The sequence below is a fragment of the Eptesicus fuscus genome, chromosome 4, assembly GCF_027574615.1.
Source record: "Eptesicus fuscus isolate TK198812 chromosome 4, DD_ASM_mEF_20220401, whole genome shotgun sequence".
NCBI classification, from domain to species: domain Eukaryota; kingdom Metazoa; phylum Chordata; class Mammalia; order Chiroptera; family Vespertilionidae; genus Eptesicus; species Eptesicus fuscus.
The window spans coordinates 104323772-104349664 of NC_072476.1; the positions used below are offsets into that span (position 1 = coordinate 104323772).

The 25893-nt window shown below is 43.6% G+C and overlaps 1 protein-coding gene across 1 annotated transcript in view; it reads left to right on the forward strand.

Moving 5' to 3' along the window:
- Positions 1-25893, forward strand: part of OXCT1 (3-oxoacid CoA-transferase 1) — a 119206-nt gene that overhangs the window by 10900 nt on the left and 82413 nt on the right. Inside the window, exons 4-7 of the mRNA XM_008155618.3 lie at positions 4127-4262; positions 10009-10158; positions 14541-14647; positions 17047-17107. Coding sequence (XP_008153840.2) covers positions 4127-4262; positions 10009-10158; positions 14541-14647; positions 17047-17107 — 454 coding nt within the window. The remainder of the gene's footprint in view (positions 1-4126; positions 4263-10008; positions 10159-14540; positions 14648-17046; positions 17108-25893) is intronic.

Consider the following 25893-nt stretch of genomic DNA (forward strand, 5'->3'; position numbering starts at 1 on the left):
GATTATTGTTCTTGAGGGTGGGGCTTTAGACAACTCCAAGACCAGCCCCACTTCCATGTGGGAGACTAACAAGTACTGCCTGGTGATAGCTGTGCAGTACAGGCATGGGAGTTCAGTGCCGTCACCTGGGTGCAGCGCTGTCCTAGCCAGGGCGGGAGTTTGGTGAGGGCCTCTGCAGACAAGATGGCTGGCTCTGCACTGCTGACTTTGAACCAGGAGACAAACAGTGGCTCCTTTGCTTTCCCGGATCTTCTTTACTGAGGCGGCTGCGTCTCTGGGGGGCTGAAGGGAGGTCTAGGCCCCCTTGGCTGATTGGAAGCATTCCCCTGGGGTATGCCCTTGAACTTGTGTGCTCAGCTCACAGAAGATTTCACGTTTCCCATATAACGATGTCATCAATCAACCTTCTGTCTGAAGACAGCACTTCCTTTTCTTTCAATACTCTTGGGATGATCAGAGTAAGAATAACTTGTGTAATGAGATTTAAGGATGTCTAAAATGGGAGTAAGCTAGGAGTAGTTTGGTAAATGATTGCAATGTCTTTCTTATCAGAGTTTCATTTTGACCAGAATAGCCAGTTCAATGAGATTTCAAAAAATGCAAATCAGTTTCATAAGTATTTGCAGAACATGAATGTATCTCTTTAACTCATTCTTGGATGTAGACTTCTTTAATCACTCACATGTTTGGGACCTGAGTGTGTTGCGCTGGAGGGAAAAGGTTAACTCTCTCTGGGTAGGTATGCTGCTGGTTGCTAAGGGCAAGCAAGAGTCACTCTGAGAGTTCACCAGAATTACCTTTACTACAAAGCTGCAAAATGCTTTAATACATGTTTCTCTAGGGAAATTAGTATGTTCATTTGCAGAAGATCACGGATGTCTCTCTTCTCTCTTATATTGTGAGGAAGGGTCTTGACTTTTTCACTTTGTATCACAGGCAAGAAAGACACTTTTCTTAGCTGCCTAGCAGCGTGTTTGGAGGCATACACTCCAACTGTGCGCCAGGCGGGCGGTCGCCTGGCTGAGTATCTTGTGACCTGCTTAGTTGCTATGCCAGGTCCTAATCCAGAAACAAAGTAAAGAAAAAAAGAAAAGAAAAACAAAAAACAAAACTAACCCAACAAATACACATGGTTTCCAGAGCCAGAGTCAACAAATACAGAGAGGTCATCTCCAAACAGGGCCAAGTTCAAGTGTGTAATGCGTTGAAAAGCCAAACAGAGACCCATGGAAAAGTGGTTAGGAAAATCCCCAGGTCAATGAATGACTCAGTGTATTCTGGTTTATGGTGTGGAGTTGTGCGCTGGGAGGGAGTTCAGATATTTAATGCTACAGAAAGCAAGTGGGTTACATCCACCTTTGTGGGTTATTTTATCTTATGACGTAATTTAGACAGGGCTCCAGAGGGTATCAGTGGGACACTCATATTGGGTAACTGAGGAAAGCTTACCAAGGGGACTGTGTTTAGAGGAATGGTTAGGACTCAGAAAGCAGCCCGAGTACCAGCAGCCTAAGTACCAGCAGCCTGGGTACCAGCAGCCTGGGTACCAGCAGCCTGGGTACCAGCAGCCTGGGTACCAGCAGCCTGGGTAAGCGGCAGAGCTCAGCAGCCCTGCGCCGGGTGGAAGGAGGGGCGGGAGCTGTTAGGACCTGGAGCAAAGCTCTAGGGAGATGGCTATTCCGGGTGCTGCAGCTTAGCCAGGGAGTGAGCCAGGGGAATACAGATCCTGACATCATTCTCCTCTCACCCCATCCTCCCGATGGTGCCTCCCATTGGCTGGACCCCATCAGCAGTGGCTGACCCCAACCGGAAGCCAGAGGGCAGGGCCCAGGATTCAGTCCACAGAGGTCAGCCAGCCCCGGCTCAGGGCAGGCTCAATGATGTGGGGTTGGGGGACGCAGGGAGCAAATAGAAAATATCCGGCATAAGGACTTGACTCTCATTTTTATGAGAGAGGAGCCAGGGAGGAGGGGGAAGTGAAGCAAGTCATTCATTTGTCAGTCGTTCCACAGTTGTTGCTCTCGTGCCCGCTGTGTATTGTGTATGCAGCCAGGTGCTGGGGGTGCAGCCAGGAACAAAACAGGACAAGTTCTCTGCTTTTGGGACCTAACCTTCCAATGAACAGAGGCAGGCAATAGTAGTAAACAAAGCAAAATAAGTAAGTTTCCAGTGTGTTAGAGGGTTATAGTGCCATGCAAAGAACAAGAGCAAGGGGATTGGGAGCATGAAGGTGGAGGGCAGGTTTCGGTGTAAGAAGGGTGATCCAGGCAGGACTCCTGGAGGGGCAGCTGGCCAGATTCGTGAAGGAAGCGGGGGTGGGGGGGAGTGTGTGAGTCATGCAGCGATCTGGGGGAGCAGTTTGGAGACACAGACAGGCCAGCGTGAAGGACCAGGGCAGGATGTGAGTATAAGGAGGCCAGCAGAGGCAGAGCGGGAAGGACCTGGGAGGAGTGAGGTTGAGACAGGACCGGGCATCCCATCACACGGGGCCCGGCCACCCCAGAGACCTTTGCTTTTTCTCTGAATAAGTGAATACCATTGCAGGGCTTGAGCAGAGCATGACATGACCGGACATTTTATTTTATGCCTGTATGTTTGGCTGTCATTTGGCGAGTAGGATCATAGGGGCCAGGAGTAGCAGCGGGGAAGGTCACTGAGGTGTGCAGGGAAGCAGCGACGGTGTAGGTCACAGAGGAGGGAGAGAGACAGGCTCAGATGCTGCATAGATTTTGAAGGTAGAGTCAGGATGTCCCCATAGTGTGTGAGAGTCAAAGATCACCCCTTCATTTGTGCTGAAGATCTCTAAGGATGGGGTGCTGCCATTGGGTGAGATGGGGCAGGCTGCAGATGGAGCTGCGTTTAAGGGAACAGAATTGTTAAGTGAGGGCCTACTTAGGTGTCAATTAGGAGTAGGTTAAAAATCAACCAACCAAACACAGCATTATGTGTATGAGCGTGTGCCAGAGAATTAATTTTCCAAGAGACACTGAGACTCTTTAGTGTTTGGGCGCCCTCTAGTGGATAAGTGTATTATTAATCTTCAGGGAATTCTCCCCATCTGGCAAAAGTACACTTGAAAGCACGTGTTATTTAGGCTCCAGTTTTCTTTTGAAACAAGTGAGAATAAATCATGTGGCTATTTGTTATACCCATGAGGGGTGTGGGGGAGAGTGTTATTAGATTCTGTATGGGAAGGCTGGGACTATGAAACATTTAGAAGAAGGTTGGCAGTTACCTGTCACCTGGATTACTTTGAAGTATTCAGGTGTCAGAACTGCCTGGGGGCGGTTAGGAGCTTGGAAGGTGATACATTTTGAAAACTAGGAGCTTGTCAGTGAGCGGAACCGCCACTTGTGTATGTGAGGATGGAGAATGGAGTGAAGATGGGAGAAAAGGTCAGGAGAGATGTCAGTGGTTTGTCATACGGGAACCATACCTACCTACTTACCTCCTTTCAAACGAGTGGATGTCACTAATGATCGATCGTCAGACCTGTGCCCTTCCACCGTTTCCCATGCCAGGGCCCGGATTCTGGAGTGGGTCTCCATCGTTCACTCTGTATCTGTGATACGAGGAAAATACTCATCGTTGCTTATATAATTGGGTCCATATTTCAAGAGTCTGCAGTTCTGTCTTTTAAATATGAGAATGCTCTTGACCCCGTTCTTGGACAGAAAGATTTTCTCCATCTGAGCCTTCCTTTGGGGCCAGTGCAGGTTAGGGACAGTGGCATTGCCTGGGTCTGAAGTCGAGGGCAGGGACCAGTCCATCTCTTGCTCATCTTCTGACCAGGATCACTTAGGAGCAGCGAAAAGAATGGGAGGGGCAGGGTCGGACAGTAGGATTGAAGTGGGTTTGAGGACTGGCTAATGTTACTACCCAAGATCTTGGGGGGAAAAAATCACTTAACTGTTTTGAGCTTCAGTTTCCTCAACTGTAAAATAAGAAAAGAATAGCCACCTGGCAGGGCTCTTTGGGTGGTGGGCGGCTGAGAGAAAAGGTGGGTTCAGTGCCTCGTAGATAGGATTCCTTTAAATTAATGCAATTTCATGTTGTTCAATGTAAGTGACATTAGTGTTCGATCAGATGGCCCTTTGGTTGTAAGCTGCTTGCATTTTCCTTCCAGGGTTGACAACTTTGGCTTGGGCCTTTTGCTTCGAAGCAAGCAGATAAAGCGCATGATCTCTTCGTACGTGGGAGAAAATGCAGAATTTGAGCGACAGTACTTATCTGGTGAATTAGAGGTAGAGCTGACACCTCAGGTAAGAAGATTGATTCTCTGCTTTTCTTTTACAATACTAACTTGTTTTAAAATGTATCTTTCTCTCCCTAGAAATGTCTTTGTGGAAGATGGGTGAGGCAGAGAGAATGCTATTTTGTAGGTCTCACCTATTGATTGCTGGAATCTAATATTTTCTGTTGCTATGCAACAGAAAAAGGAGGTATTTCTGATGAAAATCTCTAGGCAACAGGATAAATTTTAAAGTTTGGTATTAGAATGTAAATTATACTGGAAGCATGCAAAAGGACTTGCTGAAATGTTTGAGGGTTATCATAAAGGTCAACTCATATGGATCTTTCCATTATAGGTTGAGATACCTTAGCGTTCATTTTTTGGAGCTATTGAAAATTAGCCTTGTATATCTTTTGCACTCTTCCTTATTTTATCAGAGGACATATACATGGGAAAGGAACTTCATTAATATATTTTTTAAAATCTTTATTGTTAATATTATTACAGATATTCTCCCCCCCCCCCCACCCCCTCACCCCCCGATTAGACTCCCTCTACCCAGGTCCTGCCCCACCCCAGGCCTTTGCCACCCTATTGTTTGTGTCCATAGGTAATGCATATGTGCATATAATATCTTTGTTTAATCTCTTCCTGCCCCTCCACTCCCCTTCCCTCTGAGAATTGCCAGTCTGTTCCATTTCCATGCCTCTGATTCTATTTTATTGACCAGTTTATTCTGTTCATTAGATTTCTTATTCATTTACTTTGATTTTTAGATTCAGTTGTTGATAGGTATGTATTTGTTGCCATTTTGTTGTTCATATTTTTTATCTTTTTCTTCTTCTTCCTCTTCTTTAAAGAATACCTTTAATGTTTTATATAATGCTGGTTTGGTGGTGATGAACTCCTTTAGTTTTTTTCTTGTCTGTGAAGCTCTTTATCTGACCTTCCATTCTAAGTGATAGCTTTGTCAAGGAGAGTAATCTTGGTTGTAGGTCCTTGCTATTCATCACTTTGAATATTTCTTGCCACTCCCTTCTGGCCTGCATAGTTTCTGTTGAGAAATTAGCTGACAATTGTATGGGTGCTCCCTTGTAGGTAATGAACTGTTTTTCTCTTGCTGCTTTTAATATGCTCTCTTTGTCTTTTGCCCTTGGCATTTTAATTATGATGTGTCTTGGTGTGGTCCTCTTTGGGTTCCTTTTGTTTGGGGTTCTCTGTGCTTCCTGGACTTGTAAGTCTATTTCTTTCACCAGGTAGGGAAAGTTTTCTGTCATTATTTCTTCAAATAGGTTTTCAGTATCTTGCTCTCTCTCTTCTTCTGGCACCCCCATAATGCTGATGTTGGTACGCTTGAAGTTGTCCCAGAGGCTCCTTACACCATCTTCATATTTTTGGATTCTTTTTTCTTTTTTCTTTTCTGGTTGGGTATTTTTTGCTTCTTTGTATTTCAAATCTTTGACTTGATTCTTGTGATCCTCTAGTCTGCTGTTGGATCTCTGTATATTATTTTTTATTTCAGTCAGTGTATGCTTAATTTCTGACTGGTCCTTTCCCATTTTTTTTGGCATTCTCACTAAGATCCTTAAAGGTCTCACTAAGTCCCTTGGAGGTTTCTAGAAGATTTTTGAGTAACCTTATAACTGTGATTTTGAACTCTATATCCAGTAGTTCCCTTAATTCAATTTCTTTCATTTGTGCCATGTTTCTTTGTCTCAGCATTTTGGCTGCTTCCCTATGTTTGCTTCTATGTATTGAGTAGAGCTGCTATGTCTCCTTGAGTTGGTAGAGTGACCTTGTGTAGTAGGTGTCCTATAGGGCCCGGTGGCTCAGCCTCCCCAATCACGTGGGGTGGGTACTCTAGGCACACACCTTTGTGTGTTATGTGCACAGTTTTGTTGTAGTTGAGCCTTGATTGCTTTTGGTGTCACTGGAAGGAATTGACCTCCAGGCCAATTGGGTGTGAGGACCAGCTGTGACTTCAGTGGGAGAGCTGCTGTGCAGGAGACACCCTTATGGAGCAGGATTTGCTTCAGTGGGGCTTTGGTGCTCACTGAGTCTGCCCCTTGAGTGTGTCCCTTATGGATGTGTAGAGTTGTAATCTGGTATGGTCTGACACTGACCACTGGGTACACTGGCTCTTGGGTCTCCAGGCAGGAGTAAAGTCAGCCACTGCCTGGAGCCACTCAGCAGGAGCTACAGAGAGATCTGCACATTCCTCCTCTTTGTATCAGGTTTGGAAGTGCCCACATGAGGCCCAGCTGTGAAGCAAGACAGGCTGGTGCTGTGCCGAGTCTTGGGCCTTTTATTGATAGGTTTAGGGCTCCCTGACCCAGGTGCAGCTTGTTTGAGAGATTTTAGCCTGAGCAAGGACAAGTCATTCATATGCAACAGCTGCTGCACACAGCTTGGGTGGGGTTGTAAATTGGATGAGGTGGGGTCTCAGGGAATCAACAAGGCAGAGCAAACAGAAGCTGACAGTCAGCCCTGTGACCAGGGAGGTCCCAGCATAGAAACAATGATCCCTGTAACACCTCTGTCTGGAAGAAAGCCACCCCTGAGTTCCTGCCCCGATGCCAGATAATCCAGTTCCTCCTCGTATGTGTCTGTGTTCCTCAGAGCCTCACCCTGGCACTGGAGCTCAGAGGAAGCGGGACCTTGTAAGTTCAGTTTGTGGTGCTGGCCCTTTAGGAGGAGCAGTTGGGTCTCCAGCAGCCTCTGTGTCACTGAGCCCCAATCCACACTGGTTTTTACAGCCCATAATTCTTACTGCTTGCAGGGACTTCTTTTCCCAGCTCTGGGACCCTGGGATGGGGGTCTGGTGTGGGGCTGGGACTCCTTGCTCCTCCTGGTGGCCTCTGCAGAGACAATCTCTCTCCCGATTAAAAAAGCGGCACACGCGGGTGCCGTACCAGCCCGTTCCATGCTTCCCCACCTCCTACCAGTCTCAGTGTGCTTTCTTCTTTACTTTCTTAGTTGTAGGGCTTCCATTCAGCCCACTTTCTGGTGGTTCTGGATGATGGTTGTTCTGTATTTTAGTTATAATTTTGATGTGGTTGTGGGAGGCGGTGAGTTACAGGCGTTTGCCTACACTACCATCTTGGTCTGAAAAGCTTCCTTAATATTTCTTTTCCATTCTTTCTTTAAGCTGAAGAGTTCAGGGTCTCCCTCCTCCATGTAGTGGCAACTTGTTTGGTGGCCTGAGAGTCAGGAGGGAGTGTCGATGAAGTGTTGGGGATCAGGGCTCCCTTTGGGGTGGACGTGGGGTTTGGTGGTTCTTACAGAAGTCCTGCCTGCAGAAACCTTCTGTTTTCAGGCTCTTGCCCAGTGGGACACAGAAGGAGTGAAGTATTCAGGGTGGGTGGACATAAAACACCTTCTAAACTAGGGCCGGTTTGAGGATTGAATTTTTGTGCACGTTGGTAACTTAAAACACCCGGAACACAGAGTAGAGTCATCTCAGTCCTTTGGATAGGGTAGAAAAGAGTTTTATCTATAAACTAGTAGCCCGTTTGCACGAAGATTCGTGCAATAGACCTTCATTCACCTGTCTGCCTGCACCAGTTTTCTGCCGGCACCGGGGACCCAGGTCTTGGCTGTGGCCACCGCCTTCTACCTTCTTTCAGGGTCCCGGCTTGGCCCTGGGTGGTGGCCTTGGGCTCGGCTGCACCCAGCGTCCCTGCGTTCCGGGCCTTGGGCTCCGCCGCACCCCAGCATCCCTGCGACCGGATCACAGGAGCGAGCTGACCCCCCAGGTCGGCTCGCTCTTGCGATCGGAGCAGGCACCCGGCTGGTGCCCAAGGCCCGGAAAGCCCCGGGCGGCTTTCCGGGCCTTGGGCTCCGCAGCACCCCAGCATCCCTGCAACGGTTTCCTGGTGGGCGTGGTTGGTGGGCGTGGCTTGGTTGGTGGGCGTGGCTTGGTTGGTGGGCGTGGCTTGGGCGTAGTGAAGGTGAGGTCAATTTGCATATTTGTCTATTATAAGGTAAGATATTTTCCATGCAGCCCCAAGGCCCCCCCTTCCCCAGAATATCCCATGTGCTTGAATGCCTCAGTGTTTCAAATGCTAGTCATTAGTCCCTTCTTGGAGTTTAGGCCCCAGTTAAAGTAGAACATTGATTTCAGGTTGGGACAATATTAACACCCTGCCATTAATACCTAACCTCATTCTTACTACTGATTAGCCATTTAGCTGTCCAGCGTGACCAGGATGTAGCTGGACCGTAACCACAGCCCTCAGTGGTGGAGAGGGTGTTGGAATGTGCTGTTGGAGGTTATTGCCCTCTGGCAGACTCAGTGGAAAGGCAGTTGGAGGTGGGAGGGAGCTGGGAAATCAGGTTTGGCATCACTGGTACCCACCAGGGGGATGAAGGTGACCAATGGAAGGTACAAAGACACTTTGCCTACAGCTGTTTCTCCTCTGAAACAAAATTTGAAGGACTCTTGGCTTTTAAAAACCAATTTACAGAATAAGACCTGAAGCAGGGAGGCATGGAACAAACTGACATACCTCGATGTGGGGATGGGGGGGGGTAAGAAGAGATAAACCAAAGAATTTACATACTTACAGGCATAGCCCATGGACACGGGCAATAGCATAGTGAAAACATGGGGGGGGGGAGGTGGTAAGGGGCTGGGAGGAGGGAGTAAAGTGGGGAAAAGGCATGATATCTGTAATACTATCAACAATAAAAAGTATATTAAAAAATAAAATAAAATAAAAACCAATTTACCTATATGTTGTACTTCGGATTTTTCCTTAGTTAGATAATATTGTAGATCAAATACTTAATGAGAATGGTTTAGAATAAATTCTAGATAAATTTGAACATTTTATATTATTCTACAATAATCATTTATTATCACTGATGATAAGATTCAGGTCATGCCTACATATAGCACACAGTAAAACCCAGAATTTATTTTTGTGTTTTTTAATATATATAGTTGATGTTACATGTGTCAGATTTGAAAACTCATTTAAAAAGAGTACAAATAGACTGATGTTGAACATGTTGTCAAGAAGCCAGCAGGCAACATGGAAGCTGAAAGTGTGATTATGCAAATAAACAGTTACATGTTGTGGATTAAGAATAGAGGCTGCCCTGGCTGGTGTGGCTCAGTTGGGTGGGTATTGTCCCGTGCACTGAAAGGTTGCCGGTTTGAGTCCCTGTCAGGACACATGCCTGGGTAGCAGGTTCAGTCCCCAACTGGGGTGTGTAGAGGAGGCAACCCATTGATGTTGCTCTCACATCGATGTTTTGCTCTCTTTCCTCTCCCCTCCTTACTCTCTAAAAATCAATGAGAAAAAAAAAAACACTAAAAAAGAGAAAAAAATAGAATAGAAAGGTTATTATCTAGAGAGGCAGTAATTGTTTTAAATTAATCTCCTAGCATGTGTTGTTAGTGAAATACACCAATTTACCATGCTAGGTACCGCTTGGAATGGTAATCCTGTAGAGCAGTGATGGGCAACCTTTTGAGCTTGGTGTGTCAAACTTCGCCAAAAAACAGCATAACTCGGGTAGTGTGTCACTTTGAGGTAAAAACATTATTTCGCAAATGTTTCATCCTCAGGAGCAGCAAATGTTTCATCCTTGGCATGCGGCCGCCTCAGCGGCCACGTGTCATCAGAAATGGCTACGCGTGTCAGTGCTGACATGCGTGTCATAGGTTCACCATCACTGCTTTAGAGGGTAGGCACCGTGTCTGAATGCTCCGTGTCCACGTGAAGAGGGTTGCGTACTCACCTTGGGTGTTGCTTGCTCACCTGTAGGGCACGCTTGCAGAGAGGATTCGTGCCGGCGGCGCTGGAGTTCCTGCCTTTTACACCAGCACAGGCTATGGGACGCTGGTGCAAGAAGGAGGGGCACCGATCAAGTACAACAAGGATGGCAGCATCGCCATTGCCAGTAAGCCACGAGAGGTAGGACGCGGTCCTCCAGGTGACCCCCGACCCCACTGTGAGCACAGGGTTCTGGTGGCTCATTGGGGAAATCAGTATAAATATAAAATCACCTCTATGTGAGAACAAGCACTGTCATTCATTAGCATAAATACGTTAGGTATGCTTTCCAGCTCAAACGGAGCATCTGCTACTCATTCAAATCACACAGAGAAGCCAGATTAAGTACATGAGAAAAAACTGTAACTGTATAAGATGTGCGAGTTAAGATTAAATTTTTACCAATGTAGGAGCCTTTATAATTGCTGATTATGCATATGTGGAAAGTAGAGTAGCTACCTGATATAAATGCTATTAAAGTCTTCATGCTCAGGCCTCTTCTGCAATTGAAGGATGAGAAAAAGCCAAGGAAATCACAAGTTTATCCTCAATATTAAAATATGAAATTCTGTACTGGAATGAATGAGGAGCTCGCATTATCGCCTTCATTTTGTATACTGGACACACTTGAGCTTTAAGCTGAATAACTTTGTTTTGTTTAAAGTGCTGGATGGGGGTAACTTTACTCACATATTAGGAAACCATAGAACTCGAAAGGCTCTTAGTCCCTCAAGAACTTAATAAACAAACAACAAATTAGTAATAATAATTTGAAAAATATGTTAAATAAGCTTATCATTAAATAAACTCTAGATATTTGAGGTGCCTTAGATTTGAGGCAGCTTCTAAACATACACAGGCCTATATTTCATGACTGGGTTTTTAGCATCTTTCCCGTCTCCCTGCCCACCTGGCTCCAGGAAGTTAGCACAGGTTGCAGAATGCTCAGCTTGTCTCTAGGAAAGTGAACACTTAGAATCAAGGGGTGCTCTCTTAACCCTTTGCACTCGCTTGCTTTTTTCTCGATTCCTTTATTCTAATGCTAACCGTGTTGAGTCATACTCGACATCTGAGTGCAAAAGGTTAATCAACTTTCTGCTTATGGAGATGTTGGCTCTGCACCCCATGTCTGAGGGAAGATACGAGGTCCTCGAACCTGTGCCCTGCTGTCCTCTGAGCAGGCCCTTCACCTGGAGCCTTGCCGTTCTGATCAAGGTGACCTTGGCTTTTATTGACATTTTTGATATTCTATCTTTAATGCCTAATTAAACCTCAAAAGTTCTTGACCAAGTAAAAGGCAAGAGTCTAATTATTAAAATGGATCTTAAGATTATAGATAAAGATGAACAGAAAATTGGGTTAATACTTGAGGAGCTCGCTAGCATTAATTCACCCTGGGAAACACCGGATACACTAGACTCTGTCCCGAATATCTGGGTTCATTTCTGCCTTGAGTCAGGTGCATGAATCTAGTAGTTTTGTAATTTTGTCTTGAAACAACTCCTATTAGCTCTTAATTTCCCTTGCTTATTGTAGGAAGGAGAAGTGAGTGAATTCCTTAATTCAGTGATATTTGTTGAGGTCCTACTCTTTCCCAGGAACTGGTGTAAGTATAGTAGAAAAGGGGGGTCTAGACCAAGTCCCCCTGTGGTGGAGGAACTGACAGGGAATGAATAGACAAACACATATGTCAATCAAGGAGCCAGGACAGAGAGGGATCAGTGGCCAGGGAGGTGGTGTTTCAGGTAGGGGTAGGGAAACCTCACTGTGAAGGTGACATTGGTAGAGACCTGAATAAAATAGGAGAAAGAGCTGGGCAAAGATCACCGGGTTGTGATCTAGTCAGAAGGCAGAAGGAGGACCAGGTCCTGAGGCTGGCTTGCCCTGTGTGTGGAACAGCAGGGTGGTGAGACTGGAACAGAGTTAGTGAGGCAGAGAGCAGTGGGATTGAAGGTTGAAGAGAGGCAGGAGCCAGATCACGTGAGTTTGGATTTTACTGAGTGTGGTGAGCGGCCAGCAGAAAGTTGGGGGGAGTGATGTGATCTGAGCTACATTTTGGCAAGTTGTAGCTGTTGGGAGGTGAGGTGTTTTTTTTTTTTTTTTGCAGGGGCCAAGAGCAGCAGCAGTGAAAGGGATTAAGAGGCTGTTGTATTAATCCAGGTGGGAAGATAAAGTGAAATTGGTGAAGAGTGGTTGGAATAGGGATATATACCGTATTTTCTGGCGTATAAGACGACTGGGCGTATAGAAGATTTTCCTGGGTTAAAAAGTCGTCTTATACACTGGAAATATGGTATTCATAGTAAGGCCAACAGGATTTACTGGTGGATTGGTGATGGGTGTAAGAGAAGGCAGAATTAAGTATGCTGCTTATAGAGAGGGGCCGAGCATGGGGGTAAGCGAAGAGCTCTGGCAGACACCGGTGCATTGAAGACGTCCACCGTGCCCCAAGAGGAGGCACGCAGTAGGCTCCACTTGGGAAGGGAACTCGGAGGCATCGGCATATAGTATTCAAGTCTTTGGGATTAGATAAGTGGCTAGGGCTGGAGAGCAGAGAGAGAGAACACCTAGTTTGCATATAAAGGTAGGGAGGAGGCCTTGAAGGAGCAGGAAAGAAGATTGGGAAAGTGTCTAGTGAGTGAAGCGGAAACCGAGGGAAGTCTGGTGATTTGAAAGGTGGGACATTTTACGAAGGAGCGTGTGATCCACTGTGTCAGAGAGTGTGCTGAGGTTGGGTAATGGAGTACTGGGAAATGACATTGGATCTGGACGCAGAGGTCGTTGGTGACTTTAAAGAGTAGAGGGTTTTTCTGGAGTGATGACAATTTGACTGGAGTGGATTCAAGAAAGGATGGGGAGATGCAGTTGAGACCATGAAATGCATAAGTCTTTTAAGTGAGTATAGTAGCCAGTTGGACAAAACCAATTCTTTCCCTGTTTTAAAATTTTAGAATAATAGCTACTGCTAGTGCATAGATCCATCAGGAAATGATATAATTAGAATTTTAAAAAGCCAATTTTTAAAAATGTATTTTCCCTGGGTTAGCATATATTTAGATCTATATGTAGTTTTCTAGATCTGTATGTAAAATACTCCATATGTAAACATTATCATTGATGTTCACAGTAATGACTCTCAAATACATACTATCCTTTACAAAAAACTAGATATTGATGTGTGCAGCTTACAAATATCTCTTACATAACTTGCCTAAGTTTTTATTAAATAAGATCCTCATTCATCACTGCTTCCATAAATTCAATCTTTTCTAGAAGGAAGGTGGGATAATGCCTTTAAGGAAGCTGTTGTTTAAGAAAGAATTTCAGTTTTAAACCATAGTATAGTTAAAAGAAGTTAACGTACCCAAACTTGCTACGGAAGCTTTCTATAAAACGCATTTGTCCACTAGGGGGTGCAGTGGGAATGGGAATGGAGTGCTGGGTGTAAATGGCTCCCATCCTGGAAGTGATGGATGGAGCACAGCTTCCACGTTGTTCCCAGGGCCCTGACATGGATTTGCTTTAAGCTTCTTCCTTTCCCCACCCCGACCCCTCCATTCATAGTAGAACTAACGGCAGTAAACACACACAAATCAATAGCATTCCACTAGACCAGAAGAGAAGGTGTAATAGAATAAACTATCACATTCATGGTAGCATCAGGAACTATGAGGTACCTGTGACGAAATCCTAAAAACACATACAAAGCTTTTGGAGTGAAAATTGCAAAATGATTGAAAGAAGTAAAAGAGACTTCAAAAAATATTATGCTTATGGGTGGGACCATATAGTGTGTCAGTTCTCTCTAAATTCCTCTACAGATTCTAGGAATTCCAATTAAAATCTCAACAGGTGATTAAAGATTAATTAGGAGAGATGAATGAACTTTAAAAACCATTTCATTTATTTTTTAAAAAAATATCTTTATTGATTTCAGAAAGGAAGGAAGAGGGAGAGAGAGATTGAAACATCAATGATGAGAATCATTGATTAGCTGCCTCCTGCACACCCCCTACTGGGGATTGAGCCTGCAACCCAGGCATGTGCCCTTGATCAGAATCGAACCTGGGACTGTTTAGTCCACAGGCCAACGCTCTATCCACTGAGCCAAACCAGGTAAGGCAAAACCATTTCATTTATATAAACAGTACATTGTATAGTTTTTTTCCTGGGGAACAGGGAAAGAGGGACGGGTTTTCATGTTCAGTACGTAACCTATGCACACAAGTAATCAAATGAACACTAACATACACAGTCATAGCTCAGTTCCTCAGGTTGACCAAGCTCTCGCTTGTCACTGAGCCTTTGCACATGCTGTTCCCTCAGTTCCCCCTTCCAGCACTTTCACTTAGTCCCAGTTGCCTACCACACTCATCCTTCGGGTCTCCCTTTAGATTCTTCTCTCTCTGAGAAACTTTTCCCAGCTAAGCTTGTGCCCCTCTTCTCCGCCTTTATCAGAGCTCGTATCACAACCAAACAGCAGCTGTGCAAATACCTGACAGCGCCCCCTTTGTCTCCTGCAGGTGAGGGAGTTCAATGGTCAACATTTTATTTTGGAGGAAGCGATTACAGGGGATTTTGCCTTGGTGAAAGCCTGGAAGGCAGACCGTGCAGGAAACATAATTTTCAGGTAGTGTGATGGCCTTAAAAAAAGATTAATGTAGTGCATTTCAGCAACTTAATATTTCAGTATTTCCTAAGTTATGATTACAAAATGGATATCTTGATGTGTTTGGTATTTAAAATTTTATTTTAAAATGGCTGAAAATAAACACAGTAGTGTGTGTGTGTGTGTGCGTGTGTGTGTGTGTGTGCGCGCGCGCGCGCGTATGAACAGTGGTCTCACTGGTATGGAGTACTGGCGGGAGTCTGTTTTGATTGGTGGATGTCCATGTTGCTTTGCTTGTTAAGTATTTACACCTATATACCCTTGAATTTAGTCCCATACAAATTATGTTTTCCTCTGTGTATTTTAGTTGCCAAGACCCGTTACGATATTGACACACTTACAAAACATGAGAAAGGCACACAATTACATTTTATTTTGATACTAGAGGCCCAATGCACTAAATTCGTGCAAGAGTAGGCCTTCCTTCCCCCGGCTGCCGGCACCGGCTTCCCTCGCAGCCCAGGCTTCGTCCGGAAGGCCATCAGGTCTAATTAGCATATTACGCTTTCATTATTATAGATTGTTATGTACATGCACTGTCTTCAAATGCCCAAGTTACTTCAATGTTCTGGAAAGATATTGCTAGTAATTACTTAAGTCAGTCCTTTTCCGGTCCTATTGCAGTCTACTAGAAGTCTAACCTTAATAGTGCTCAATTTCTATTCTCATTAACTGCATAGCAAAAGATATGCTTAATAGACTTGAAGAACTTTTGATTACCATAAGCTTGCTTAATACTAAGTATTTAATATTTTGGATTTATAGATTATATAGGTTTTTAAAAAATTATACCACCTTTCAATATATGCATAAAGTTAAAAAAAACTTTTTCAAAATGTTTGCTATTAAAATTTTCACCTATTAGGTTATAGACATCATTTTTTCCCTCATAATATTGTCATTTACTGCTTTTAGTTAGCAATGTTTTATCTTTATCAAATGCAGCTTTTGTGTGATCACAGCTAAATTCTCAGTGACCACTCTCATATTGTTTTTTGTTCATTTCTGAAGCACTTATAATATTTATACTATGTTTGATTTCTTGAATCCAATCAGTTTTTGGAATTACAGCTAACTTTGGCCATTACAGAAGACATTTTGCATCAAATCTATCGCACTTGACACTTTGGTGTAATGTTTGCAAAGTTCAGTTGCTATTTAAATAAAAAAGTAATGAAATTGTATAGCAGCAAATGGAGATGAATTATTTAAAATATTTCCACGAATTTATCCCGTGCTCCATTGCCTGGCTCCGGGATCTAAGCACTGCACAGGGCTATTTTAAGCACAGACTTTATGCTTGTGGCTCAAGTAAACATTAAGCTTTGATGTGAAATGAGAGCGCATATCACCAACGGTCAAGTCACTTCGATTCTTAAGATACTGACTTTAGAATAGTGGACACCTGGTGCAGAGGTCTGTCTAGGCCGATGTTAAAGTAGGGGTGCCCGGCACGCCCCCACCTCCCGCCACTCTGCCATTGGAGCACACAGGACACACCTGTCCTTACACCTGGCCTTGAATCCAAGTGAAATAGGCATCGGTGGCCTGAAAGGTCCAGTAAACCATAGTGTGACTTAGTGCCCTTTATCAAAGAAGATTTTCTATCAACTTATACTCTCAGAAACAAACATACATTTACATTTTTATGGTTCGAGGGAGTACACTGATGTAGGAACTTGGGAATGCAAAACCATCAGCGAAATTGGCACCTTCTTGAAATTTTGATGCCTCAGTGTCTGATGTGGGTGTTGTACTTTCATTGGAAATTGGCTTTCCAGGATGATCTTTGCAGGTGACTCACAAGTTACCAATGGATGTTTCACTTCATTTCAGCAGCAGGCTTCTCCTTAATAGAGAATGTAATTACTGTACCCTGTCCTATAAAGTACTTGCTACTTTCCCTTAATATTTTAATAGAGCAAGTTTAGTGAGCTATTCAACTATAGAAATAAAGCAGCATCCCAATGAAAAGATTTAGGGAAATTAGTTTTAAATAGGTGTATTAATATCCATTTTATTTTCCTGTGTAAAATCTACATGTTGAATATGAAAAATAGCCCCTCAACCTTATAAAAAGCTATATAATTGAATGAAGTGAAGTGGGTATCATATTGTTTTTACTTATGAAATAATTATAAAACTTTAATCGAAGGTAAACTATAATTGAAAAGAAAATTAAAAAGAAAAAAAAAAAAGAGAGAACTTTGTCGACAGAAGATATGGTGCACTCTTTCCGAAAAGATTCGCAGGTTCTTAGTTTATAGACATTCCTTTAGTCTGTATATAAAGTTAAAGGACACACTTCTGATTTTTGGTTTTCTTTCCCCATTTCCTTGTTCCCTCCGCCCCTGGTGTAGGAAAAGTGCACGGAATTTCAACCTGCCCATGTGCAAAGCTGCGGGAACCACAGTGGTGGAGGTAAGCGTGGAGGTGATCGCTGCTTTCCTGGTGTTCATTTTCAACTTGATGTTGTATTATTAGTAGTTCCAGAAAAAGCACAACAGTTCATTTCATTTTTGGAGGACACACAGGGACAGCCTTTCCGTTTGGGATATGGGAGGTTTCGATGTGAATATACGATTGCTGAAAGTTTGCTGTGATGGTTGCTTTCCGGCTGTGAGTCTCACCAGAATCCTTTCCTTGGGAAGCAGGCTGTGATGGGACCAGCTCAGGAACGTCTCTGGTCCTTGGGTAAAACACAGCTTCTCGGGTGCAATCCCAACATGACTTTTTATAGACGGAACCCCTGGAAAATAGTTATTTGTATCAGGAGAAGTTCATTCTGACTGTGTTAGGAACTGTGGATTCTCTAGGGAAGATGGTGGTGTTGTGTGTGACATTCGTTGATTCCTGCATACAGTGGCCAGAATGGTATCTCCTGGAGGCGGTACGGTGGTATTTTTGACACAATCGAATGTTACAGTTGTATTCCTCTTTTAGAAAGTGAAGTCTGTATTGTTTTTAAAGTGCTGGGGGATGTGGTACTTTCATCCCAAGCATGGTGGTTTCTTTAGCAATGGCTTTGGTATAGTTTCTTCATTTAAAATGGATAATGTGGTTTACTCTCTCTGTGTAATGTTTTTATTACTTATTGAATCATTTTGATGACCTGTCATGGCACACATCTGTAAATTACTGAAGAAAGGCCTATAATGTAGCTTAAAATAATTGATGGTTTAACCCTCTTGATTTTATATACTTTTGTAAAACTGCCCAAAGTCAATATTTCTCCTCTAAGTACTGAGGGGCATTAAGTATTATCCTGGGTAAAGTCCTTTCTTTTCTTTCTTTTTATAATCTGGTTCTTTTCAGCCAATCTTATTTCTTCCAAGCGCAGAAAAATGACATTCAAGTATCTGAGAATCACTGCAGATGTCAGAAAGAGAGTTTCTCTTTGGGGAAGGGGATAGGAGAGCAAATCCTGTGACCTCGACTACAAATATGATTAAGGCCTGTCCCTGGTCCTGAACACATGTCTGATCTATCAACTATACTAGTAGAAATAAAGCAGCATTCCAATGAAAAGATTTAGGGAAATTAGTTTGAAATAGATGTGTTAATAACCATTTTATTTTTCCTGTCAGCACCAGGCTTTCATTAGGATCCCTTTAATATGGTCCTACTGACAGCCACTCCCAGGTGACTAGCCTCTACTGTCCAACATGGGAGCCCCTCGCCACATGTGACTCTACAATTTAAATGGATGACAATGAAATAAAGTAAAAATTTGGTGTCTCTTCAGCAGCCACATACAGCTCCTGACTACTGATCAGCAGAGATAGGGAAAGTTCTGTGGGACAGCGCTTAATTAGAAAGATCAAGGTGAACTCTAATGTGTCATGGTAGTTTAGGAATGTAAACAAAACAGCTCCCCAGACAGTAGATTGTTGTCGGCCGCATGCTCATGGTAGAAGGTTCACGTGCCAGTAGGTTGAATTGTAAGAACTCGAAAGTAGGACATAGTTTGGAATCTGGAATGATGAGTAGATTGGGTATTTTCTGATACGAAAAGTCTATTTTGACTTTGTGACTTTGGATTATTCTGAGCATAGTGAACATCCTGGACCCCAGCTCCTCGTCCGTGCTATGTCCTGTGCACCCCAGGGTTGGCCTCCGGGGTTCCGTAACCCTTCCCTCTAGCCCTGTCCTGCTCTCCTTTACAGTGGCCCCGGCACGACGGTGATTCTGACCTGGTCTCCAAAGTGTGGTATTTAAGAGGAATCTTCAGAGAGCATCAATTATACACATGTTCTTCTGCCTGTTAAATATTAACAATAATAAAATAGCTGCTATCAGCAAGTATTTAGTATAGATTAGGCACTGCTGTATTTTTTGTGTACATTATTATTTTAATCCCCAAAATAGTCCTGTGAGGTAGGAGCCATTATTATCCCCATTTTACAGATGAGGACTTGAAAACATAGGAAGATTAAGTTACATACCTGATGTCACACAGCTACATGGAGCTTGGCTGGAACCCTAGAAAGATTGATCCCAGGGTGTCTGATTTTTTTCCATTACTTTATGAAATACTCTCACATCATCACAAATGGGTGATGTTTCAAACTTTTGAAAGATCGAAAATCTGGAGGTAGCCCATTTCAATGCTAACTGTTGGAATCAAGCAGAGAGGGAGTTTTTTTTTTTTTTAATATTTTATTGATTTTTTTTACAGAGAGGAAGGGAGAGGCGATCAGCTGCCTCCTGCACACCTCCTACTGGGGATGTGCCCACAACCAAGGTACATGCCCTTGATCGGAATCAAACTTGGGACCTTTTAGTCTGCAGGCCAGTGCTCTATCTACTGAGCCAAACCGGTTAGGGCAGAGAGGGAGTTTTTTGACCAATATATTCCTCTATGGGTTCCTTCAGTCTTTCTCTTGGACTCTAATTATTTCCACAAATTTCCCTAAACATGGTGATTGATTGACTATTCTGGGACCGCAGCATCGGAAGCAGTGGGAACTGTGACAGTGATGACACCCTACATCTCAGACGGGGCTTTGTTGTGGAACTCTTAGGGCATCTTCTTTCTCTTATAGAGGAGGCCATGGAGGACTTTGCAGTAGCAGATCTGGGTTAGAGCCTGTCTCCTGAAGCCACTGCCACTCCACAGTGCTGCATCTTCCCACCTTTCCCCTGTCACATCCTGTCACTTGAGACTTAAGGAGGTTAGCACTATAAATATATAAATATTAGTGATGATTCCCTTAGACATCTTAAAATGTTTTGGATTTAGAAGTAGGGTGGCAAAGGAATATACGTTCTGTCTCTTGCTTTAAAAACATTGTTTTTATTTTATTTTTTAAAAATACATTTTTATTGATTTCAGAGAGGAAGGGAGAGGAGAGGGAGAGAGAGATAGAAACATCAATGATGAGAGAGAATCATTGATTGGTTGCCTCCTGCACGCCCCCCCCCCCCCCCCGCACTGGGGATCAAGCCCACAACCTGGGCATGTGCCCTTGGCTGGAATCAAACCTGGGACTCTTTAGTCCACAGGCCGATGCTCTATCCACTGAGCCAAACCAGCTAGGTCTAAAAACATTGATTTTATTGATTTTAGAGAGGGGAAGGGAGAAGGAGAAGGAGAGGGAGGGAGAGAGAGAGAAACATTGATCTCTTGCTTCCCATATTCACCCCAACCAGGGACTGAACCCACAACCTGGGCATGTGCTCTGACCAGGAATCGAACCAGCAACCTTTCGGTGCCTGGGACGACGCTTAACCAACTGAGCCATACTGGCCAGGGCTGTCTCTTAAAACCCGGAGCCATCCGCACGCCTCGCCACAAGGTTGTGACATAGCGGATGCTGGCTGTGTCGTTCTTCCCCTCTTAAGGAACCGGGTAGTTACTTGGGAAAAATAATTACCAGTGGGTGGACACACTGGCTCACACGCCAGAAAGATGCTTCTCTTTTTAGGCCAGACAGTGCTATTTCTGGACCTCCCTCTGAGTGGGTGAAGTCTGTGCTGATAAACCTCACCAGGCAGCCGGGAGCAGCTTGGGGGCGTCTGGGTGTGTAATAAGGAGAGCCAGACTGTCGAGTCTGCCCAGGGGAATTCATTTGGCTTCGGGAGGGCTCCTGTTACCTACCCTCACTTCCTGCGCATCCTGCCCGGCTCCTGGGTGCATATTCCACCCTCCTCATTTTCTTGGAGAGGCGATCTGTTTCTACTTTTTTTTTTTTTATTAAAAAAGCAACTTATAAGAGAAAGCCTGCAGGGAGGGACTCAGCAGACTGTTGACACTGTGTCTCTCGCGAGCAGCCCGTCATGCCTTTACTGTCAGCGGAGGTCGCCTGACTCCGCCACCTGACGCTGCTGAGGCTGCCGGCCACCAAACCACCCAGCGACTTCCTCCAGCTTGTGCCTGGCTGGTGGTAGAAGACAGCAAGGTTTCCCCAAAGCCTTTTCATATCCTGGCTAATTTCAGCTTTTAGCTAAAATCAGGATATTCATGATCACAACTTCAATAAAGTTATCTTATTTATATTATGATATACTTATAAGTTGCATATTTGCTTGTGAAAGCGTGGTTTCTATGATATGTAATATACCCACATGAGGTGCCTGGTGCACACAACTGTTAGGTACATGTAGTCCGCGTGAGTTAGGAAGCATCGTAATGAATTCAGCACTGTGAGCCCACCTGACGTGCGAAGGAGAGGATGGTCCGCACGCATTTTCATCCGCCTCCCGCCCCTGCAGAGATAACCACTAGCAGGAAGATTGTGCTCATCCATCCCTTGCTTTAAAAAAAAAAAGTCTAAGTCATAAGGTCTGGACATATTTTCCATATTAATATCTTAAGCTGTTTTTTGTGACGAGAGCCAAGCTGTGGGGACGATGGCTTCTGTGTTCTATACCAACGCCTGCCAACGCCTGTACATGATTAACCTGAGGGGAAGATTAGGGGGACATCGCCTGCCGGCCTGCTGAGCAGAGACGTGTTGTTTCTGGTGGGTGAGGAAAGAAGACAGTTAAATGATATTACACCTTTTCTTTATAATGTTTACTTGAAGGACGGTGAACATCCACTGTAGTAATCAGGAATGTAATGAAACTTCTGAGCTCATCCCCAGCTCCGCGGTCTGTCAATCCACAGTCACTCCCGCCCCATCTATACAGCCCTAGCTCATTCATTCTTCTCCTCTATTATTTTTTTAAAATATGTTTTTTTTATGGATTTCAGCGAGGAAGAGAGAGTGAGAGAGATATAGAAACATCAACGAGGAGAGTGAGTCATTGATCGGCTGCCTCTTGCAGCCCCCCGCCCCCCCTACTGGGGATTGAGCCCTCAACCCAGGCATGTACCCCTGACCAGGAATCAGACTGTGACCTCCTGGCTCATGGGTTGTTGCTCAGCCACTGAGCCACACTGACTGGGCAGCCTCTATTATTTTTTAACAAGCACCGGATGTTGTAACTCAACGACATTTTAAGGAAAGTTCAGTGAAGCTCAGAGATTCTAGTGTGCCCGGCACTGTTCTGGGTTCCGCAGGTCCAGCAGTGACCAAAACAGAGAAACATGACATTCTGCCACAAGGAACAATGAATAAGTAAAATATATGTGGATTAGATATTGATTACATGTTAAAGAGGAAAAACAAAAGCAGAAAGGGGGCTAGGAAATGTCAGGAGAAGAAACTGAAGTTTTAGCGTGCTCAGTAACAGGTCTCATGAGATGACTTGGAGTAAAGACCTCAGGGAATCGAGGAAGCCTGATGGGTACCTGTGACAGGCAGCCATCTGGCCAGTAGGACCGGGGAGGGTCGTGAGAGTAAAGATCGGGGCAGGAGCCTTCCTGGTGGGTTTGAAAAATCGGCCAACACCCTCTTTTCTTCAATGCGAGGTGGATTCTGTGGATTCTTACGTGAGGGTAACTTTCTTGAGAGTTATGGCAATAACTTCTTCCGAGGCTATGTGAAATACAATTCATATTTTGAGTTCGTTTTGCAGTTGTTCCCAGGAGATGGTTAGGCCTAGATCTGACTTTAAAACTGGATGAGTGAAGCATGTGATTTTGAGATTGGAGTGTCCTGGCCTTGGTGCCTCTCTGGCCCTGTTTGGAGAACTTGACGTTGGTCACGCCTCATGAGTTATTGCAGCAGAAGTGATGGCAGGGACTGTCATTTCCCTCTCCAGTGGAAGGTGGAGCACGGTGGATTTTCACCCCAGGACTCAGTCCCGTCAGTGGATCCTGTGAGCGTTTAATCTCCACCAGGCAGGCCAATTACTGCTTGTGTTTTAGAGACTTTGGTTATCAGCCTTCCTGCTTTAGAGAAAATGACAATGCCTAAAGGATAAACATAATTCCTTTCCTCTTAAATTCCTTTCATTTCTAATCTTCAGAGTGCTAATGCCTTATGATATTGCAGTTTCGAAAGCATGAAACTCAAAATTTTTCCAAGAGAGACAGTAAGAGGGGAAAAAAGTATAAACAGGAAAAAATTTAAAGCTTCTATGCACTTAAAAGAAATACTTCCACCCATGTCAATAAACAGATTCAGTTCCAAGCACACACATCCATTTACAGGCAACTGCTGCTCATACCTGTATGGAGTTTATTCACACACATGATTCTCTGATTGGCATGTGGAGACGTGATATTTAAGAACTTGGCTGAAATGTCAAATTTGACACTCACGCGGTAAAGCCCAATATGTTAAGCGCCCTTCACCGCACTTTCGTATTTACCTGGTAAAGCTCTCCACTTCAGTTAGTTACTTAGTTGGTTAGAATGAGGAAGACAGCCCAGAAACTGTTTGTCCCAGTTCTCTTTCCCTCATCCATGTGGGCCTGTTGAGTTCAACACTCCCCAGTTTGTGTGTGTGTGTGTGTGTGTGTGTGTGTGTGTGTTTTACGGGGTGAGAACGCGGTTTGATACAATACAAAAGGAAGGAACACCCTCCTCCCACCAACCTTGGGAGTCCTTGATCCTAAGGCAGAGTACAGTCACCTTTTCAAGTGTTAAGTGTTGGGATGGATGTAGTGAGTGATGGATGCCATTTATAGTCACTGATTTTTAGATCTGTTAACTTATGTAACATCTTTAATTTACATTTCTTTGTCTTACCGTTTTCCAGTTATAAGATTTTATTCATGCTTTTTAATTAATTACTCTGAAAAAGCAATCTAGCCCTGTCCAGTTTGGCTCAGAGCATCGGACTGTGGACTGAAGGGTCCCGGGTTCGGTTCTGGTCAGGGGCCTGTGCCTTGGTTGCGGGCACATCTCCGGTGGGGGGTGTGCAAGAGGCAGCTGATTGATGTTTCTCTCTCATCGATGTTTCTAGCTCTCTGTCTCTCTCCCTTCCTCTCTGTAAAAAATAAATAAAATATATTTTTTTAAAAAAGCAATCTATACATTGTTGAGCTATAAAGTTAACCAGATATAGAATTCTTCGACAGATGATAATATCCTTATACAACCTAAAACTACATGAAGTGATTGATTCTACTTATTTCAAAGTATTCAAGTATTTAAAGACAATTTATTTCCTTAAATTTCCATCACATGCAACATTGGTTTAAAACTATTTGAATGCTAATGAAGATGTATTTAATGAAGACACATTGTAGTTGAGTGTTTTGGCAAAATGACCATATCAGTCATCATATTACTATTGTGTTGATACTTGCTATTTCTACCAAACAGCAGTAAATATAAAAAACATGGGCTTGGTGAATGTCCAGTGTTAATTTTACTGCATTTTTTGTATACTCTTGTCGATTACTCAATATAATTCTTAGCTTAGTGACCTTTTACATCCTGAATAATAGCAGAATAGAAATACGGTTATTGATGATAAAAGTATATCAAATCAAGTACTAATCCTGACATTTTATTTCTTGTTGCTTGGTAACAATGCAGCAACTGTGTGAGAGATTTCCATTATCTCAGGTACAATGGACTCATTGCATTGTGAAGCAGAAATACCAATTACAGCAAGTCATTTGTATGCCATTATCCTTACAGAATTTTGGTGCTATTTTTCATTGTTAGTTCAGAGATCCTAAAAGAAAGTCTTTTTAATAACATACATCCCTTTCTTTTGATGGATTGGTGAATTTGATTCTAGCTATTTTTGGCTTTTTGGCTTTGTATCTATAATTTTTGAGGTTTCACACATTTGTGTTTTGTCAACCCGAATTGTATTAATTGAGGCTTCTAAATTTCATTATAAATATGTACATTATAAGTGATGCCTCATTAGTTCTTAGTGAATATCTTTTATCCTTGACCACCCAGGGTTGGAGGAGGAAAAATATCTGGGCAGAATTTTTTGCCTCATGAAAAATAGGGCCTATTACCCAGTCTCCTCTGATATAGGCATTCCTGGTTTTAGTACCTGCCTCAGGGAGACGAAGCCTGGGGAACCAGTGTGATTTATTTGGAATGAAAGGCTTTCAGGTATATAGCTATATGTTCTGTATGTACTGTTAGCTTGCAGTTGTTATTATTTATGAAGATGTTGGTAAACTATACCCCACGGCCTGCTTTTGTACTGCTTAAGAGCTAAGACTATGCCCCAGTGGTTGAGCATCAGCCCATGAACCGAGAGGTCGCTGGTTCGATTCCCGGTCAGGGCACATGCCTGGGTTTCGAACTTGATCCCCAGTAGGGCATGTGCAGGAGGTGGCCAAGCAATGTTTTTTCCCTCTCATCGATGTTTCTATCTCTCTAACCCTCTCCCTTCTTCTCTCTCTAAAAATCTATAAAAACATGTTTTTTAAAGAGAAAAAAAAAAGTATATAGGACAAAGACAAGCATGCAGCTCTGAGAGCCTAAAATATCATCTGGGCCTTTACAGGAAAAGTTTACAGGTCCTTGATTTAAAGCTTAATTTCCATTTCTGTAGTCTGAATAGATTAAATGTCAAAGCAGTGTTATTTTCTTAAAGAACCAATGGACTTAAGTGGAACCAAAATAAAATAAGTCGTTTGAAGAGAATGAAGAACTAAACCGAATAATAAAAGAAGAAAGGGTGTAAAATAAGTGAAACGATTACAATTTGGCAGGCTGTTTTGGGGGCAACCTTGAAGAAAGGAAGATTATAGATGGCAAGTTGTTTGTGCACCCACAGTTTCTTTAACATCTCAGTGCCTTTGTTAGTCATTCTGATTTTAATATAATTGCCTATTGATGGACATTTTATTAGGAGCATATTGCTTTTTCTTGCCTATGGAACTGATCTCGTACT